Here is a 20,783-nt window from a genome sequence, read left to right on the forward strand (position 1 = left end):
GACACCAAACTCGAGTAGGTAATTCCCACAGAGCGGGCAGCATCCTGCAAAGTTTGTAGCGTATTTCCGGCCATTTTAGTTTGCAATTTTGCTGCAATTTCCACTCACAAAGTTAACGTTTTTTATATTGACGGTAGGGAATTTACAATATATCTTCATGGAGCATGATCTTTACTTTATATTCTAATGATTTTTGGCATTAAAAAATAAAATAATCTACTAGTTTGAACCATGTATTGCTAGCTATTGCCACAAATATACCTGCTACTTACTGTAAGGCTGCTATTGTGGTCCAGTGTAATAAACTTGTTTTTCAATTTTTTAATGATTAGAGGGTTTGCTGTTGGGCCTGATACAGTATTATTGGAAAATTTGTGTTCGTGACATCACAAAAGAAGATCTTTTGAAGAAAAACAACACTGGCACCCATTGATGTCCATTTTATCGAAACAAAACCATTGAGACAATTCTCAAAATATCACCTTTTGTGTTTACACCATGAGGGTGAAAAAATTATGACAGAATTGTCATCTATCAGAACTGTGCTATCCATCTTGGTTCTCACCAAGATACTACCTTAGTTTCAATGCATTTTCTTTTTTATTGATTTTACCCATAGTACAATTAAAAAGTTCTTTCAAAATATTGAGCTGATTTTCGTTTTTTTGGCCTCCTTAAGTTTCAAAAACCAAGATTTGTTATGCAGCACAGATGTAAAGGTTTGGTTTAGGAACCTCAGCATCTGTTGACATAAAGAAACATTGCGAAGGCCGCGCACGTTTCCTGACGTGACTGCGGAAGTGGCACAAAATGCGACGTAAATCCCCTTAACGACCTTTCAGGCTATCAGTAATCACCACACAAAGGTGATTGGCAGGCGACACTGAGAGGCGCATTTATACTCGCCTTACCCAGCCTCTCTCTCAACGTTGACCCCTACTGTGCGAGGCGTGGGGTAGAGTGCCCATCGACTCCTGCTGCCAACACGGGAAGCCAGCGAGGCGAGGGGGGGAGTGGTCATCACTTTGTTTGTTTCCTAACCTGCGGCCTTAAACATCCTTTGTAGCACTAACTCTGAGAACAGAGGGGTGCTTCCTTGTCTGGTGTTGTTCGTCGGAAAGCTACACGCTAACTCTCTTTCCATCATGCGATTAGGCGAGTTTCACCGTTCCTGCCCCTCGTCAGTGCTTTACAATGGAAACAAACGCTGATGTCCTTTTGCTATTGTCATCATTCACATTATTATTATGAAAGAGCGCACCAGGCGATGAGTTGCAGCACCAAAGTTCTCAATTGACAAAGCTGGCGAGGCTCTCATTCTGCACCCCGAGCTGGTATCAATGCATACACATTCTCCCACAATCCCGCTGAAGGACAGACTGTTCTCACACTGTGCAATATTCTGTTCTTCAGGCCTCGTCTCAGAGGGGAACGTGGTTGTATCCTACTGAGCTGCAAGCCCCATTTCCTACTGAGAGGCCTGTTTTGTCTCTTGGCGGTCTTCCTCCATTGAGGCAGCGCTCTATGCTACCGATACACAAATCTAAGGGGATTATCTTCTTTTTTGTGGTGAATGACCCTATAAATAAAACCTGCGGCACAGATTTATGAGCCCGTCCAGAACTGTTTGCCATTCTACATATTTATCTTTTATCTTTAGTCATTGTTGGTCCCTACGACTAATTAATCTATTCGAATGAGTGGCAAATGGGATTGTGTTATGTATTCATCACGATGACAAAAAGTGGCCCGAATTTTTTAATTCTTTCAATAAATTTACTAAACAGGAAGATAATCACAAGAGATTTATGAGATTAAATGGGAACAAATCTCATGTGTCTTTATCTGAGGAGCAATATGCAGTATGGTAATATTTTTGCTGTGATTGTAAAAAAAGGATGAAACCTCTTTCAATAAAATTATGATTTTTTTGTTGCTGTTGATACCAGTGCTGAGCCGATTGTTTAATGTATATTTTGCAACAATTTGGTAGATGTTTTATTTCAGAGAGTGTTCACTTTGATTGCAAAGTTATGTTTGGTATCTGCAAAGGTGCTTTGTGGATGGTATACCAATGTGCTTCAGCACACAATTATGACGACACTTAAATGTCTTACATACTGTTACCATAACAGTGAATCCTGTGGATTTAGTTTTCTTTGTTGCTAAAGAAGCAGCAATGCGACTTCAGTGTGGATTTGACACAAAGCCATACAGGTGTTTTGCTGAAAGTAAACCTGTCAAGATCTCACCTCGTCTGCTGCTGTTGAACTGTGGGAGGTGGATGCAGATCCTATTGTCACTTATTACAGTACGTTCCATTCCTCTTTCACAGGACTTTGTTGCTGTTGGATCCGGTTCGCTTGATCCTGTTAAGTGCTTTTATTAATATGGCTCCAGGATATTGGCTTGGTTTAACTAGACTGTCTGTTTTCATGACATTTCGAATTTTGCTCTCCCTCACAAATATTTGTCTAGTAAAATGGATCTAATTTTATCACTGAAGGGTCCTGCCATTAGTTGTTGTTTAATTGAAGGTTTACTCATTACACTCTCTAGAAAGCCAATATTTTTTGTACATGTTATTATTAAAACAAATATACTACTATTCTTCTTTGTGTGTTTTAATAATTAAAATATTTGATATGCACATAACTCGATCTTGAAAAAGCATTCATTTGGTGCATGAACTCAAAATTGTACTCTTAAGTTAATACTTTTGGTGGTAACATACTGTCTTAGCTGCACTCAAAATCTTGTACAAATTTAGCTAAATAACTACAGTAGAATAACTTAATCCAAAATGAAGCTGAATGTTGGCCATGTTGAATTTTAAAGAATAATTTGAAAACGTTTTCATACATACACGTTATATATGAAAACCATACTCTTTTAAACACTCAAATTTGGCTACTCACTGTAATATTGCAGAGGCACGTCCTTAAGTTCTTTTCTTTTAATACAGCACCTGTCCTGATCTCGCTATGCTGCCCCCTCTGGTGGACTGATTCATTTACTGCTCCATTCATACCCACTGCAAAAACAGTGTAACTGCTCAACATACATGCATTTGGTTGAAATTATAATGAGATAACTACAACTACACAAACATAACTTCTTTAGAAATAGACATGAGGTAAACGTGTAATTACTTTCACCCTAATTATATGTTTACATTGTTGTTTTGATTAAAAACAATAAGCCAATTCAATTTTGTTTTAATTTAATTAGCCCTTTTATGATAGCAAAATGTATATATGGGGCTCAAATTTGTCATTATTAAATACTGCCACAACCCATTATAACGACTTTATATTTGCATTGGGAGTCTCTTTCTGAACTTTTCTAAACAATGCAATCATTCTTACAGAAATGTTTAAGTTGCGTTTTCAACATCAGTCAAGAGCTAATGACCCAGAACTAGAAGGTTTGATCTCAAGTTCTAGTTCCATGTTCTTGCAGCAGTCTTCAGCATCCGCGTGCACCTGCCGTCAGCACACACACAGGATGCATTGTGCTGCTTCATTACAGTGTTAATATTTCTGTGCCAGCCTGGAGGAGAGCAAAAGCTGAGGTCTCAAACCTCCACCCCCAGAGGTGCAACAGCTGTTAACCCGGCTTTGAGAAACACCTCATGAAAGTTGTCTGCTTTTAAGATACTCTGATGCGACTCTAAGCAAATGAATATGTGTCTTTGTATGCATAAGATGCAAGGAGTGTAATATTATGAACTACATCTGGTGGACAAGAATCTATTTGAGCTTATGGTGAGTTAAAACACTCACCCTGATATGACCACAGAACATGTTTAAAATGGGAGGGTGTCTGTCTAAAACGTGATAACTGTATGCTCGGAATTACCGGAATAAATACAATTAACATTTAACAATTTTACATTTAATCCCAAAACGTGCGCCCACTGATATAAATACAGTTCAAGCAGTCGACCCGTGTAATACCAAACCTGACCTACAGAGTTCTCTGCTGCCTCTCGCGCTCTCTGACGGAAGTGACGAGATACGCACTGACGTGGCCGGAAATCCGCCATCTTGAGGAAGGAGACGCCTTGTAGTTGAAGAGGAAACTTATAAACTGTAAGTATATAAAACAACTTGTTTAATTTCGACATGAAGGGATGTATTTTAAGTATTGTCGCAAGTATGACAAGCGTATATATATACATTCGTTAATAACATGTCATTCGAGATAAATATTCGCTTGAGATTGTCGGAGTGAAGTTTCATTTAAGCTGTTCAGCTATTTGTGTGTGTGTGTGTGACAAAGGAAACATCAATTTAGCGGCTTCAATCAACTTTATCGTTAAATAGTTGTGTAATATCGATTATTTAGCATATACGACCAAACACCCCACTTTGCTCAGTTTTTAATATGAAGTTTTATTCAGATTTCAGAGACTTACGTTATTATTTAAAATTGTGTTATTGTAATGTTATACAGATTTATCATAAACCTATCCACGTTTGTTATCTTTCTACATTATTTACGTTTCAATGTTGGTTATCTTGAAATAAGGGCTTTATTCAGCTTTATCTATTTAAACAGTGCCAGTGTGTTATAATCATGGATAATAAGGCCTATATATCTTGGCATTTTTCTGATTTTTTTACCAGCTAAACTCGTTTTTGCTAATATATTGACTCATTAGCTTAAAGTGATAGTTAACATAAAAGACTATGATTCTGTCATCGTTAGCTCACCTTAATGTTATAACTTAAAAATTTTTTTATAAAGATATTTTGAAGAAAGTTGGTAAACAAACTGCGCCGGCAAACATTCACTTCTATTGTATGGACACAAAACCAATGCAAGTGAATGGATGCCAATTAACAACATTCTTCAAAATATGTTTTTTTTCTGTTCTGCGGGAAAGTCATACAGGTTTCAATTTTTGGGTGAACTGTCACTTTAAAGCAACACTGTAGAACTTTTGCTGACGGCTCCCCCATGTGGTTGTTAAGCGTAATTGTCTGTTACAAGTGTCCTAAATATTGTTACTGTATAAGCTTTCCGTGGGCAACGCAATACCTGTAAATTTGTTGACTTAGCTAATGAAACCAGCGAATGCAGAAACATGATTTGGAAACTATTTCACTCTTTCGCAGACAGGGGACGGGTGGGGCTGTGTGTACTGGCCCGAACACAGCACTTACAGAGTGTAGTCGATATGAGGCTGCTCAGGTAGCAGCGGGAGTAGAATCCTTCCAGTCAAGAGTTGTTCTACCACTGAAAAAAATCATAGACATTAATTTAAGGTTGAAAAAACTACAAGGTGTTACTTTAACTAGTTTGAACTTAATGTGTTAAGAAGAAAAAGGCTTTTGATTTCTGTATTTTTACTGATCAGTTTCAGCAGTGAGAACATCTGTCAAACATGGGCAATCTATTTGCAAACCTCTTCAAAGTCTTTGGGAAGAAAGAGATGAGAATTCTCATGGTGGGTCTTGATGCTGCTGGAAAGACGACGATTCTTTACAAGCTGAAGCTGGGGGAAATAGTAACCACAATCCCAACCATCGGTAGGTGATTAAAAATCGATATTGTTCGGAAAGATGAGTGCATGCGAAGATTTAATCATTTTTTTCTATTTAAGGTTTTAACGTTGAAACTGTGGAGTACAAGAACATCAGTTTCACCGTTTGGGATGTTGGCGGTCAAGATAAAATTAGACCGTTGTGGCGTCATTACTTCCAGAACACACAAGGTAAGATTTTACTCAATTTACAGTGTATTATATTGAAGAGAATTCCAATCAGATGGCTTGTTTTAGTACAAAGTGTTTCCAGAAGTCTTGGGATAAACTTTTTTAAGATTAATTTTTAGTTGTAATTCTGTTTTTACTGTTTCTGATTAAGATGTATAAATGAGAGTATGGATTAGCTTCACTTTGAAGAACCGTCACTATAATGATATTTAAGATCAATTGCCAAGATCAGTTATTAACCATATGATCAAATTACCCATATAATAAGTATTATTTAAACTCGATGCAAAAAAATGTTTTTATACTTATTCTGGTCCATTCTATCTCGTTCTAGGTCTGATCTTTGTGGTTGACAGCAATGACAGAGAGCGTGTGAATGAGGCACGTGAGGAACTTATGAGAATGTTGGCCGAAGATGAGCTCAGGGAAGCAGTCCTGCTAGTGTTCGCCAACAAACAGGTAACAACTGCTTTTACATGGTCGTCTATAGCCGTCATTTGCAGTTGCATGTTCTTACAGATATTACCAATTTTTTTACCAACAGGATCTCCCGAATGCCATGAACGCTGCTGAACTCACGGATAAGCTGGGGCTGCACTCGCTCCGGCACAGGAACTGGTACATTCAAGCCACGTGTGCCACCAGCGGCGATGGCCTCTATGAAGGACTTGACTGGTTGTCCAACCAACTGAAACACCAGAAATAATCACCTCACTGTACTTGCTTAGATCTTCTCAACACTTGCTTTAATCTTACGTTTTTAAACAGACATTGCCGGAAGCTGCACTTGATTCTGATGTATACATCTGATATATCCAGAAACCCCCCTTTGGGGGAAACACGCCAAGACAGACAAGTCACCCGTGTTTTTGTACATAGTTGTGTTCTTGCTACGAGGCAGCTGTCTAAGCACCGTTATGCAATGTAGTTTTAGACTTGTTTCTTTTCGTTTATTTTTTCTTTCACCGTGTCTACACCGGACACGACGCGACACACGGCTTGTTCTAATGGGATTGTCGCACCACGTCCGGTGTGGACAAAATGTTTAATTATAATGGGTTCTGAAACGTTCTATTGTCTCTTGTCGCATCGTGCCGCGCCAGATCCGGTGTAGACCCGGTGTTATTGTTTGAGTCATTGGACGAGGGAAGTTTTAAGAACACCGTTCAGATCTCATTTAAATCTTGCACATGTATTATGTTATTGTGCTTACATCATATCTTACGTGTACTGTTAACAAGACTATTTTGTTTGTCTCAAACTGTTTCAAAGTACAGGAAATCAAACTGTACGGACACTACCTGTACCGTTATTGTACCATTTAGGGGAAGAGAAGCCAAAAACGATTACACTGTTTTTACTTCGCCAAAAGTTGACATGACATCAACAAGCTTTACTGTCAGGATATGTTGGTAGCCATAGGTGTGATGTCCAGCTATACAAAGAAGCTGTCCTGATACAAAACGTAATAGTTTTTGTATTTGAGAGAACTCTTCATGTGGCTCAGGTTTTGGTTAGCAAAAATACATTTCATATTGTGTTTAAGGGTCTTGCTAAAGTGCATTGGAACCGTTAATCGTACCACCACTAAATGAACAACAACAACCTCGTTTAAGCAGCTAATAACTTGATGTCTAACAAAATCACTTATGAATTTTGATGGAATCTTTTTATTACCTCTGAAAATGTAAACTCCTGTTATTCATTAGCGTTTGTGCTTCTGAACAACTATGAGTGTCTCATGAGAGTGTAGCATGTTAAAATAAATATGACATTTGTATGAGCTTTCTATTTCATGTTTAGGTTTCCTCAGCCCCTGGTGCCTTCATGGTCTACAGAGACACCCAATTATGTTCTTGTAAACAACGGTCATGTCCACTCACATGGTCATTACTGAAGCAATGTTAAGAGTTGATGTACTATTATTTATCTTTATTTTCTCTTCATTCTGATTAACCTCTTAATTTGATAGACATTGTTTGCTTGGGGTCAAAACTGTATGTGAATCTCTTAGCGAAATATGTCTGATAGTGTGATTCTTAACATAAATGTCTTTTTTAATTTTTTAATTTGACAGAAATGCACTGTAATTAAAGATATTAGTGTACAACTGGACTTTCAATTGTTGTGTTTTTGTTTTTAAACAAACCAATCTTGACAATGAAAGGTATTAGGAATTAAGTTCCGATTCATGAATTTATATTTTAAGAATGAAGGTATCATTGATTATTTTTGATGGAGAATAGTCAGTGGATCAATAGAAAATAATAATGAAATATTTTGTATTTGACAATGTTTGTATAAACACATCAATGTGCATTTTCTTTTTATAGACACTTGGATCCTTTCTTTTTTAGTAGAGTACAATGGAAATGTGTATTTGTTGAAATCTTAATATAAACTATTATCAAGCCTGTCTTAAAACTGATAAGGGTATTTCTGTTAAAATGCCAATCTGTTTATATAATCTCCATCAAATTGCCAAAAACTGATGGATGTGTCAGTGGTTATTGATTGCTCTCAACACTCAATGTTTTTCAAACACCCATACTTGACAATGTAAAACGGGTTTATTTTAAAGTTTATATCAGTTCTCACAGTGAAAATACTTAATTTAATTAGAGTTCAAATTGTGCTTATTTGTCTCGAACTTTTCCATAAATTAATTTTGATATCTAAACTATTTTATAAAAATAATGCACACCATTTGCATGAGTTAATGTAAAATAAAGAATTCAACTCTTGAGTGCAGATGCGTGAACTTCAATATTAAACATGGAGAAACAGAATGCCTCTCTGATAGATGACAGTGCGTTCAGCTGAGAGAGGTGGGCTGACTGTAAGTGTGCCTGGTGTAAGTGTGTTCTCTAGTGTCTCGCTGTCATTAATCTCCACCAAAACGCCCTCTGGCTTTCCAAACACTTCCTACGCCTTCTCAGCAGAAGCACTTTAATAAGTGACAAATAGGATCTGCCGGGCCTGGCGGTCATCGGGCTGAAATCAGGCGCCAGGGCGATCTGGCCAATGAGGGGGAGGGAAAGCAATCTAGGACAACGTTCCTTTGGCACGATTAGGCTGCCATGGATAATGCAGCCAAGCCAGTAATACATGGTAGGGAAGGCATGATGGTGGGAAAGGGAGGGGTGCTGCTCTCCACTGCTCCATCTCGTTGGCTCTCTTACAGGGTGGCTTTTGTTCAGCCCACTCCTGCTGCTCCAGCAGCTTGGGGTTTGTGTGTGGCACTTGAGCCATCCCCGGGCCTGGATTTTTGCACTTGTCTTTTGTCTGCGCTTTGCTCTTTTCTCGCACGGCCCCAGGTACCAACCAACAGAATGCCGCCTTTCACTGCAACTCAATGCAAATGCAAACACTCGACTCTATTATAGCGGCAGGAGCACATTCCAGCAGTCAGAAAGCAGAGCTCAAAATAAGGACAAAATTGATTGAGAAAACAATATCTGGAGTTTAGAGGTGTTGAGTGTAGCCGCAGCAACAAGCCAGGTCGCCTAGCTCTACAGGAAATCCAGCCATGTACAATGTGTTGTAAAAACTTTTTATTTTACATAACGTACAATAATAAAACCGTGGTGCTGTCTTGAATAACCTGCGGTTTCACCTGCTCATAAAAATCATCATCCAAAAATCAATATTATAATTATATTTTGCAAGAATTCCTATTAATGAAACATTTGGGAATTATTTGATTTTAGGGTAAAAGACATTTCGACATGTTTTGCTACTGTATAAAGGAACCAGCCGAAATGCAATTTAATTGTACAAAATCATACTGCTATTCACACTACGAGCTAATACACAAGATTTAAGTTGAAGCTACCCAAAAACACAAGAGTACTGCATTTATAACTGTGCTCTGCCTGGCCTTGTGGCCTGAGTTGACCTGAGTTTCACAGAGGGGCTGCTTATATCCTTAAAGGGGAAAAGGGGGCTCAAGGGCATCAGTCGTCCGAGTCGGTGTCGTGGCGCCGCCGGTGGCTTTGTGGTGGGGACCCTTGTCTGGCACGGTGGCCATCAGAGGACGTGTCCGTGTCGTGCCGATGGCGACGATGCTGGCGAGTGGGGGTCGGGGTCCTGCAGGCGGCCTTTGCCCCCCCTCCTGAATGGCTGTCACGGACTCCGGCTCCACTCTGACTGCTTCTTGATGGATTAGGACCGCGGTGGTCTCTGGGATCTTTTCTCTGCCTGGGGAGGACAAAACACACCTAGACAATCATTTATTCTAGGGCGAGTCTGGGAAGTTTGGTTGTGTTATAGAGGAGGATAAACCAAATATACAATATGAGGAAAATACATTGTCTGTCTACTGTGACAACAGCAGATCTTTATACATAATTTATGTATTTTACTAAAACCCGATTAATTATCTTAAATCCTAATTCATCTTTAAAAAAAGTCTATTACTTAGCAACCCTATAAAAATACTCATTTGAAATAGTGCTAACTAAACTAGCAACTTCTGTTCTGTAGCCGATAACTATTGCTGCTATGTATGTAGCACTTATAGACATAATTTCTGGGGCACTCCATTGCATTGCATGCAATTCTAAAATGCCACAGGACAAGATGGAGTTTGAAATTATTGCTACTTATTTACATACAAAATGCTAGGCAATTGTTAACTATTTTTAACAATACAAATAATTTACAAATGTTTTTAACTATTTTAATAAAATAATATTTAAGTAATCCCTGCATGCCATGCAAAATAAGACTATTGCAGCATTAGTCTTCTAAGTGTGCCAAGTTATAAATGCATCACTTATAAGTTTACATCCTAGTTCAGGTGCTTAGACAACGGCTTAGAAGACTAACTATACAGGTAGTAGATCAAAATGCAGCTCACTAGATTTTGAAACATTCATATTATTAACTTCGAACCCAACAAGGTTTTAACATGACACTTAAGAACATTATTGGCCTTTTCATATGTTGCCAACAAGAAAAATCTGAGACGTCATAGAGAGATGAGCGTTACAACATAAATGATTCTCTGGCGCCCCCTTGTGATGAGAGCATCCCATTGTCCTATAACAAAATGTACTGTATGAGTGGTAAAAGTTCATTGATAAAATAACGAGCTATATACCTTTTACTGTCGATTTCAGAGTCAGAATCTGAGTTGGAGTCCCTTCTGTGATGTTTCTTTTTCTCTTTTTTCTTCTTTTTCTCTTTCTTACTCTTCTTTTCCTTTTTGCTTTTCTTGCTGCTCTCAGATCTGTAATTAATATCACGATTGGACAAAAAATGAAATGTCAATATTCCTTTAATATCTTTTATTTGTGATTGATAATATATTAAATGACTTTTTTATATAAATCAATGGTAATTTCATTCACAATTTTGTGATATAAATGAGATTGCATATATTAATATACATGATAATATACATTTTCTAACAAAGTCAAGATATCTGTACGTATTATACCTCTTATCTCCATCACCTCTGGTTTCCTCTGACACCTTACTTGTAGATTCTTGCAGTCCAGCAGCTTTGTGATGCTGAAAAAAGCAAAGTTATTCTTTAAAGATTATGCTACTTTACTGTAATTAAATGATAGTTTTGAGATATTATTATAACGACACATAAAAATTCTAAAAACTATATTATCTGTAAACCGCCAAATGCTTGCATACCGTAAAAACTGGTAAACCCAATTTTTGAGCTTCCTTTTCTTGCTTGGATAGCAGCATTCCTTTCTGCCCAACGCTAATGAACATAAACAACAAGGTCTCATCATTAAACTGTGTAACATCCAATGCAAAGTAATGTTACGCAATAGTGCCATTTCCTTAACTGTCACAGTAAACATAACATACAGCACTGAGGGTTTACCTGGAGCTGCCTAGCCCAGAGACCCTGTCCACGTCACGCTCCTCTCCTTCACCTTCTCTCCTGCACACATCTGCTAGATCCTGCACACAATTACACCAGGAAAAACAAACATCACAGTATGTTACAAACTATAAATGATAGAAATGTCAATACTTGGATGTTTAGAAGCACAAACCTCCTTGGTAAGACCAGTCGGTTGTCGTTTGAGTGTTTTATGGCCCCTAAAACAGAGAAGACAGGAATATTAGGAAATGTATAATAATCTTAATTTACAATCCACCGATCATCAATCAAACACCCCTTACAGTGCTGCCATCATGGCCTCGTGTTCTGCCTCCCGTACCGCTGCCATCTCTTGCTCTTTAGACAAGGGTGTTCCATCTTTCTTATCTCTGGAATACCATGACAAATCTTTCCCTTTCTGCCAGCGACCAACAGGTGCCATGAGGGAGTTTCCTTTAAAAAACATGAGACATTGAACAGACAATATCACATTTTTATATATTGATTATGGCAAGCTAAATCAGGATTTCTTCGTGTGTTTTTATCGCTATTATAGCATGAAATATAATATGTGAACTTATATTTTACACAAATGTACACACTTCCACACTGTAGAAAAAGATGAGCAAACATCATGTAGGTGAATCAAAGGTCAGTCAAATGTCCTGTTACAAAAAGTGAGCTTTTAAATCCTACTATTGCAAAAGCTGAACCAAAAATATCAAATTGATATGTCACGTTTGCATAATAAATACTTATGGAAAGTAAGTATTTACTTTAAATACTTATGGAAAGTAAGTATTACACTTTTTGTAGCAGGACATTTGACTGACCTTTGATTCACCTACATGATGTTTCCATAAGTATTGACGGTTCTCTAGTATTAATAATATTACTACTATTAGAGTTGCCACGTGACCCAACGCATGCGCCGTAGCATGCGACATGTTGGACGCTAGAACGAATGCCAGGCAACGTCAGCACGACCTGCGTAATATTCACGAGGAATGCCTTTGCCATAGTAGGAAATAATCGACCAGCTGCGTGCGTGGGTGTCTCACGCGTGCGAGGTGCGACTCGAGACTTCCAGGTACTTTAACTGGAAAGTTCAACGCCAAGACAAAAGTCAAAACTGTGTTCAAGAAGGCAAACCACTAACAGACGGTGCAATGAGAGATTACACAAAAGAAGACGGTAAGAAGGTTTTTGCATATTATAAAAATGAGACTTTGTTTGGAAATAACGAAACGTGAAGGACATGGACAATCTGACATGACACATAAACTTGCTATAAGTTTGCAATAACCTTAAGAAATGCATTCATGCTATCCAAACACTCTCTATAGTTATGCTAGATTGGCCATAAGATTATTGTCCATATGCTTTCAAAACATGTTGCCAAGTCTGTTAGCCTGTAAATTACACGATTGAAAAGCCAGTTAAATTATCACTAATCAGCAAGTCTTAACCAATGCAAGAATAAAGTGCAAATAAGATCGTACCGATAACCAAACACAACATATAGACTTTAGAGCAACAGAGTTGACGCATTGCCTAGCCATCGGCTAACGTAACGGGGGATGCTAGTTGGAAACTCACCCAAATAATTTTCCCGGTGTTTGTCCACTTTAACATCATCCCAGTTGAATTGGTCCTGACCACCTCTCACCCCTCCAGACCTCGATGAGCCAAACATGATTTCTGCTTACCGAGACGCACACCGTGCCATAAAAGTGCTAAGATGTTTTCACACGTGTGTAGTAGACGAGTCAGGCCTCGGTGCACTTTAACATCCGGGCAACTGTCGGCTTTAAAACGGATAGTTTGTTTTATTTGGAAACAAATCACGCATACTACATAGCCTCGTTAACGTTGAAAAATGCCAACCCTTTTCAGTACGCGACGACAAACAATTGTTCGACATTTGTGTGGCGGTTTCGATACGAAAATAGATTTCCAAATCATATGTATTGTGTTATGGTGAGATTTCAATGTATGGCGGAAACCCGGATGTTCTAAAGATATGTACAACGCGCGCCTGTAATTCGGGTCCGCGTCTGATGACGCCACACAAGCGCTCATGCAAAAAATCATTCACCTGATAGAGTGAGTTGGTTAAGGCGAAGGGAGAGAGATATCATCCCCACTTTACTGTACCCGGTTTCCGATGTATGTGAGGTGTATCTCCAGACTTTTTTCAGGTGAGTTTGAATGAGCTGACGCTTAAAATAAACGCCATAAAGATGTTCGCACAGAATGTCGCGGCTGTCTTCACTTCACTCACTTGCATCTTCTTCGTCATCCTCTTATTTAACGTTAGTCATTTATGTGCTTTTCTGCTAGACATCGAGCCTGCTGATTTGGGAAAATAAATAGGATGCGTGCATGCATGCACAGTAATTTACGTGTGTAAGCGTGTTTTCAGTAGTAGTGCACCATGTAAAATAATAATGTATTAGTTAATGTATAACGTTAAGTGGATTTGAGAAAACATTTAGCACTTGCGGATCACTCGGGGATCAGACTCGTACAGTCTTCTGATTGAATGTAAGCAGTTTCATCAAAATATTACAGTTACGTTTAAGCATTTAGCAGGCGCTTGTATACAAAGCAACTTTTACATGGAAAGAAAACAAAGTTACAATTTAAACATTTGCACTAGACAACTAAAGAAAATGTACTTTATATATATATATATATATATATATATAATGATTATGATTTCAACATATTCCTATTATGTCGGGATGAAGGATAATCCTTTTAATGTAATGCTCACAGTTAAAATACAGTACAGTACTGTCTTTCTGTCATGATCATTCACTTGCTGCAAGGGGCGGACTGGCCAGTTTGTGAGATCGCTCCACAAGTGAAGACTTTAACTTTTAAGGGCTCAGCATACGACATTCAAAATCAAAAAACGACCAACTGTGACCTGATTTTGAAGAAAATCTGGTCCAAATGACAATTCGTTTCACTAGTTCGCCGCAACAAACCAAACAGAACTCTCCGGGTGTTGGCCAGTTAACACCCTTGAGCCACCATTGGTCCATTACGTAATAGGCGGGTTTGTTAACCTTTTCAGAAACAAAAGGTTGTTGGATTGTTCAAAAACACTATACCGTCTCTGAGCATTTTCGTGCTTCGTTTTACCCCAAAATGCAGAACGAAAGCGCGATTCGCCTGGACTATGCAAAGCCCTTTATTGTGTTCTCAAAATTCGATTACTCTTGTATGCTCTTTAAGTTTTTGCATTGACCTAATTAGACCATGTGAAGTCAATAAGGGAAGTAACAGAAAGATTAGAGCCTCAGTTAGTATTGATCGTATGTCAATAGGATGCACTGTATGACCTAAAAATGTGGATGTCACAGACTACATGTGATGCATCATGATTTAATGTGGTAATTCAATTACATTCATGTCTTGTGACAGTAAACTGTTTTAAAACACTGACTTATGAGTAGGCTGTTGTGCTCTGTAGGAAACCGAATTGGTGCAGTCACATACACATGGTTTGATAAGCAGCGGAGAAACCTGTGTTTGGAAACTGTTCTCTGTAGATATAAGTTGGGGACTGTTTTCATATTCAAGTCTCTGAACTAGTTTATCAAGAATAACAAGAAGTTTAGATAAAAAGCATCCTAATCGTCCATCTTGAGGGAAGTGTAGCGTTACCTTGGAATGTCCTTCTCTTCAGACAGCAAGTGTTTTCATGTAGACCTTTTACTTATTGGTTAATGAATACAAGAGAGAATGAAGGAATTTTACTTCTTATGTTTAACTCTGTTATTGGACCAGAATGATCAACATGTAGGAGAACTGGCTTGAATTCTGCGTGTGTGATATTGTCTGAAGCACAGAGGGTTGTGGTATTTTGAGACTCATAAGCCTAAAGAAATTTCCAACATCATTACCTTCAAGACCCTTATGTCACTGACAGCTGTGTTCACATGGAAACATCACTTTAGTTCTCAGTGAAATCGCAAATACTATTTGAGAGATCCAGTGTGTAACTGTCCATCTTCATTCGATTTTGACCCAAATTCCCTTATTTTCTGTGATAGTAATATCATTATTTAGCATATAATTTAAAATGAAATATTTTTTTATCGCATGTATATATTTTTAATAATGAGTTTGTATTTTGGCTCAATGTTTTGATGTCATAGCAGTGACTTGTAAAAAGAGGGCGGGGTTGTTGAACCTGTTCGGCTTGCAACAAGCTGATAGGTGCAGCATATTATCAACACAACACACACATACATACGCATTCAGATCTGACAGAGCGTTACGCTTGTTTATAGCTTTCTCTGGTGCACACCCAAGTCAAAGTGACGCATTAATACTTGAGCAAGGTAAGCAGCAATACACATATGGTGTGCTTTTATTTACATTTTCATTAAGTCACTTATCAGAGGCTTTTATCCATTTAGAATTAATGCTGTTAAAGTCTTTTTGACACATGTCAAGATTATCTCCGCACTTTGATGCTTAGGTCCTGTTTCTATCAATCTATGTTTAAATTTGTCTGTCTGTCATATATATGATGAAAACTTATTGGAGAACATCCCAGGTATCATGAGGACATGCAAAGCAGGCACAGAAACGCTGCCTTATGTGTGTTACATATTTGTTCTTATCTGAAATGTAAGCTGTTCACTAGATGTTTCTACAGAGTTGCTTTTGTTAGATTTAGTTGAATTGGATGTCATTGTAGCATCACCTAAACAACAGATGATTGAGTTATAACCCAAATGTACTTATTGAATTTAGCTTCAATGTGAAAGTAAAAGTGAGATCTGTCAATAAACTGTGCAACGCTCACTTTCTGTTTCTGTCTGTCTTTTGTGACTGAAGCGATGGCTGGACCGAGGCCTGTGGTGATGAGCGGGCCCTCTGGGGCCGGGAAAAGCACTCTGCTTAAAAAACTGCTCAAGGAGTTCGATGGCGTGTTTGGCTTCAGCGTTTCTCGTAAGTCATGTGATATTGAGCTGAACAACAGCACCATGCTGGAAACTGTTGGAAAATGATTTTATTACAGAATTTGAACAGCGTTGTAAAATCAAACGCAAACCGAACGTTGACATTTATAGTCCATTAAAAATCTGCAGTAAAATGTGTCTTGAATCTTATCAAGAGTACGATTGTATTAGTCGATGAAACCAAGAGAAAACCTGAATACCTTCACCTTAAGTAACAGTATATGGAAATGTTTTCAGATTGTCATGTTTGAAAAAAACTAGATCTGTTTTTTCCCCAGATACAACACGAAACCCCCGTCCAGGAGAAGAGAATGGGAAAGGTACGGTTTTGATTTCGTTGAAAGAGTCAATTTTATGAAAATATTCACACCAATTCAGCACATTTATAATTGCTGACCGCTTTTCATAGCCTAAATATCACTTTATTTACTAGGACTTAATGGAATAATCATTTTATTAAAGCAATAAGCACCGCGAACCAGTTGGTTACAAGTGCTTTTTATAACAGCTTAGCGTCATACCACAACACCCTTAGCTGTTATAAAATACACTTTTTATGGTGGCTTATGATATTGCAATGAATTAATGGCTATTTTATATATATCTGTTTAGATAATTGCACTTACATACTTTATATTCTGAAACCTGATATTTACAGATTACCATTACGTAACCAGGGCAGTAATGCAGAAGAGCATAGCAAATGGGGAGTTTATTGAAAGTGCAGAATTTTCAGGGAACATGTATGGAACAAGGTACAATCAACCTCTTCACTAAATCATTATACCAAAATTGTTTTTATAGAAGTTTGTTGTCATTTGGAACTGAAAATAAACATGTATTTTACTGTAACATAATCTTTGTTTCTGTTATAGTAAAGCAGCTGTTCAAGCTGTTCAGGCTCGAAATTTGATTTGCGTTTTGGACGTAGATATGCAGGGTGTGAAGAACATCAAGCGAACTGATCTCAATCCCTTATATGTGTCTGTCCAGCCCCCGTCAATGGATGTACTGGTAAGAAATGCTTTGAAGCAGTGATAGTTCACCCAAAAATTAAAATTCTGTCATCATTTACTCACGCTTTTGTCATTTCTAACCTGTATGACTTTCTTTCCTACGCAGAACACAAAAATATATTTTGAAGAAAGTTGGTAACTGAATAGCACTGGCCCCCATTCACTTATGTTGGATCGACACAAGAACAATGCAAGCGAATGGGGGCCATTTAGCAGCATTCTTCAAAAAAAATTTGGGTGTGTTCTGCGGACAAAAGAAAGTGATACAGGTTTGAATTGCCAAGAGGCTGAGTGAATTATGACAGAATTGTTATTTCAAATCAAATCCCTTTATTGTCACTCAACAATTTATACATGTGCAACAGTAGGTGAAAAACTTGATATTTTTGGGTTCTATCACTAAGTTTGGGCATGCCTATTCTTTATTCATATAATTAATTTCAATAATTAAAATCAAAAAGGTGTGAAAGAACGTCAAATGGAAATATTGGAATAACGTAGTGTCTCAAATATTTTTTAATGATGAGGTAATCGTTTAAGCCCTTGAAAAATGTAATATAAATTCAGTTCTGGTATCTCTTAGCCAGTATTCTGTTTACATGTTTTCATGTCATTTGATGATTCTTGGGTTTTGTCATAAACTTTGTTGTACCCTTTTTTTCATAGGAAAAACGATTAAGGGACCGAAAAACTGAATCTGAGGAGAGTCTTCAAAAGCGTTTGCATGCAGCAAATGTTGACATGGAAAAAAGTAAGGATTAATTCCAATTCCAATCTTTTTGAATAAAATGCCCTTATAAAGTTTTTCATGTCTCTTGTACTAGCGGTAACCGCTCTATTCATATTTCAGGCAAAGAGCCAGGATTATTTGATGTGGTCATCATCAATGACGATGTTGCTGTAGCATATGAGAAATTAAAAGAGGCTCTTCTTCCGGTAATTGTTTTCTGTTTTAATGTATTTACTTTGTTTAAACTTCTCAGATTTATTCTGTTTATTTAAACTCCACCTGGTTTCCTCTTTTCAAACAGGAAATCCAAAAGGTCAAAGTGTCCAACAAGGCTTAAATGAAAACATGCCAGCTAGCCACAGTGCCCTGTACTTATGACCTTACTCCCGTCATAACTATAGTTTTCAGATCAGAACATTCCATCCAAGATGATTTTTTTGGGACGTTTATTTAATAACCCAACAGCAGCTGAACATTCAGATTTTAAAAGGTGCAGATTATTATTCCATATTAAGTACATGGTGAAACTACTATGTTATTTGAAAGACAATGTACCATTCTACTTTATTTCCTATATAAAAGGTCAAATTCACAGATTGAACCAGGATACACTCAGGACACTCAAGTCATTGTTTTAAAACCGTTTTGTTTTTTGATATGCTTCATATTTTTTAACGAAGGAAGAGGCAATGCACTATTGAAATAGCAGACTTGCCATGTATGGTCACATGTTTGTTTTTCAATGCTGATGATCTCCTATGACAGCAGATGAGCAGTTTTCATTTCTTATGTTTTTTAAATGACTGCAGAAACACATCGTTGTCATCTGGACAGAGTGTGTTACAATGGAAATCTGAACGTTATTTTTCACTAATGTTAATAAGAGGCATTCTGCTGGATTTCTCAATACCATAATCATGTACACATGCACATTACCTGAAAATTGCAATGTTTACCAGCTCTGAAAGTTTTATGAGGGTGTAAAGCCAATGTTGGCAAAAAATATTCTAAACACAGCCATGAGTCGTATAACATCATAATAGTTATTTTGCTTCACTTTTCATATATTGAAAAAGCTTTTAGTCTTAATGCTTTCTTTAGTAGATCCATGTTGACACCTGATTTTAGAACATAGTTATAATTTCCCCATAAATCTTATTTGCATGTTTTTCTTTTTTGCAGTTATGTACATTGGTTATTCTCATTACTGTAATACAATGTTTTCAAATCAGTTAATCAAAGGCACTATAACAAATAACAAAATGTATAATTACTTTAATTTTCATAGTTTAGAACACATTGTCTTGTTTGTTTTACAGTTATGAGAATATTTGGGGGTGAAATGTAATGTTCCAGACAGGTGTTTTTTAGTTTTGTTTTCAAACTGGACAGATTCATTTTACCTACTTATTTCTATTTGTTTACACACTTATATTTATTAGCAAATACATTTATTGCCTATTATTTCACTTGATTAGATATGGGACAAACGTATCAAGCCTATGTTTATTTGGTGTTTGCTTTATGCAATGTACTGATGTAATAACTTTTTATTATTTTAAAGTCTTTTGGTTGTGTCTTTCTATTGAGCACATATACGGGTTGTTGAGCAGAAGTGCGATTGGGCCATTTGAATTGAAGTACTGTATGTTGTCTCTCTATTACATTAGAGATAACAATTGAACAAAGGTTTTCATAAAATAGCACAATTATTAAAAAAAAGTAAACCGTTTTTTTAATTCCACAATAAGCAGATCATATGTAAAGGAACAACTTGCAATATTTATTTATCAATTTATAAGTGTCCACAGATACAATTGTCTGTCTTTTATAGGGTATAGGACCTCTGTACAAAACTGCAGAAGTGCATCTCATTCATTCCTTTGTGCATTGTTTAATTACTTAAGACATTTATGTGGTATATGTAAAATGTGTCTGAGAAATGCTTTTATTGTCTACATTTAAACCAAATGTCTATGACATGTTTTTTATTCTAAAACTATTTACATGTATCGTGCAAGTGTAATAAAACTACACCGCCAAAACAAAGTTTGATGTGGTCTGATTATTCCTCATTGGAATTTATATTGTTTAATATTTTGCATAGAGCAGGATTGGAAAGATGTTTGGATTTGTGTGGTAAAGACTCCTTTAAAGCTAACTGAAATAAAAAATAAGGTTAGAAATTCATACCAATTTTGAAATCATTAACTCGCATAGTCAATTAAAATATTACAAATCTGTCTACAGGCTTTGATATTCATCAGTGAATATATTCACATTCATTTAAAAGATATATTAATTTCAAGCTTAGCATTTGTGCATCCAAAGGAACATTACATTACATAGCCGCATTACTTGGTCATGTCAATAACGTTCCTATATTACACGCACTGTATAAGCTTTTTCATCTCAGTCAAAAATGCATGACTTGCAAGACGATATAAAGATGAAAAGGTTATTTTTGTTAAAATTC

At 37.1% G+C, this 20,783-nt stretch overlaps 3 protein-coding genes across 6 annotated transcripts; 2 read left to right on the forward strand and 1 right to left on the reverse strand.

Annotated features, from left to right (window-relative positions):
- The first annotated feature begins 3,975 nt into the window (after positions 1–3,975).
- On the forward strand, positions 3,976–7,837 carry arf1 (ADP-ribosylation factor 1). 2 transcript variants are annotated; one of them, XM_056743066.1, is made up of 6 exons: positions 4,054–4,094; positions 5,124–5,273; positions 5,366–5,537; positions 5,612–5,722; positions 6,057–6,181; positions 6,267–7,837. In XM_056743066.1, the coding sequence occupies exons 3-6, from the start codon at positions 5,393–5,395 to the stop codon at positions 6,426–6,428; spliced, it is 543 nt and encodes a 180-aa protein (XP_056599044.1). In that variant the 5' UTR covers positions 4,054–4,094; positions 5,124–5,273; positions 5,366–5,392; the 3' UTR covers positions 6,429–7,837. The 2 variants fall into 2 exon arrangements, with proteins under 2 accessions (XP_056599045.1, XP_056599044.1); XM_056743067.1 differs by lacking the exon at positions 5,124–5,273 and having other exon boundaries at positions 3,976–4,094.
- Positions 7,838–9,259: 1,422 nt separating this feature from the next.
- c3h1orf35 (chromosome 3 C1orf35 homolog) lies at positions 9,260–13,516 on the reverse strand. The gene is made up of 8 exons (XM_056743053.1): positions 13,176–13,516; positions 11,879–12,029; positions 11,749–11,794; positions 11,574–11,653; positions 11,375–11,447; positions 11,166–11,239; positions 10,827–10,955; positions 9,260–9,922 (listed from the first exon to the last, which is right to left on the reverse strand). The coding sequence occupies exons 1-8, from the start codon at positions 13,270–13,272 to the stop codon at positions 9,679–9,681; spliced, it is 894 nt and encodes a 297-aa protein (XP_056599031.1). The 5' UTR covers positions 13,273–13,516; the 3' UTR covers positions 9,260–9,678.
- On the forward strand, positions 12,519–20,356 carry guk1a (guanylate kinase 1a). Of its 3 annotated transcripts, none has more exons than XM_056743062.1 (8): positions 12,519–12,770; positions 16,437–16,550; positions 16,840–16,881; positions 17,220–17,316; positions 17,437–17,575; positions 18,244–18,328; positions 18,428–18,513; positions 18,609–20,356. In XM_056743062.1, exons 1-8 carry the CDS (start codon positions 12,746–12,748, stop codon positions 18,642–18,644), a joined length of 624 nt encoding a protein of 207 aa, XP_056599040.1. In that variant the 5' UTR covers positions 12,519–12,745; the 3' UTR covers positions 18,645–20,356. The 3 variants fall into 3 exon arrangements, with proteins under 3 accessions (XP_056599040.1, XP_056599039.1, XP_056599041.1); XM_056743061.1 differs by lacking the exon at positions 12,519–12,770 and adding an exon at positions 13,611–13,777; XM_056743063.1 differs by lacking the exon at positions 12,519–12,770 and adding an exon at positions 15,254–15,934.
- The last annotated feature ends 427 nt before the right edge of the window (positions 20,357–20,783 follow it).

This window comes from Triplophysa dalaica, chromosome 3 (assembly GCF_015846415.1).
Source record: "Triplophysa dalaica isolate WHDGS20190420 chromosome 3, ASM1584641v1, whole genome shotgun sequence".
Classification (NCBI taxonomy): domain Eukaryota; kingdom Metazoa; phylum Chordata; class Actinopteri; order Cypriniformes; family Nemacheilidae; genus Triplophysa; species Triplophysa dalaica.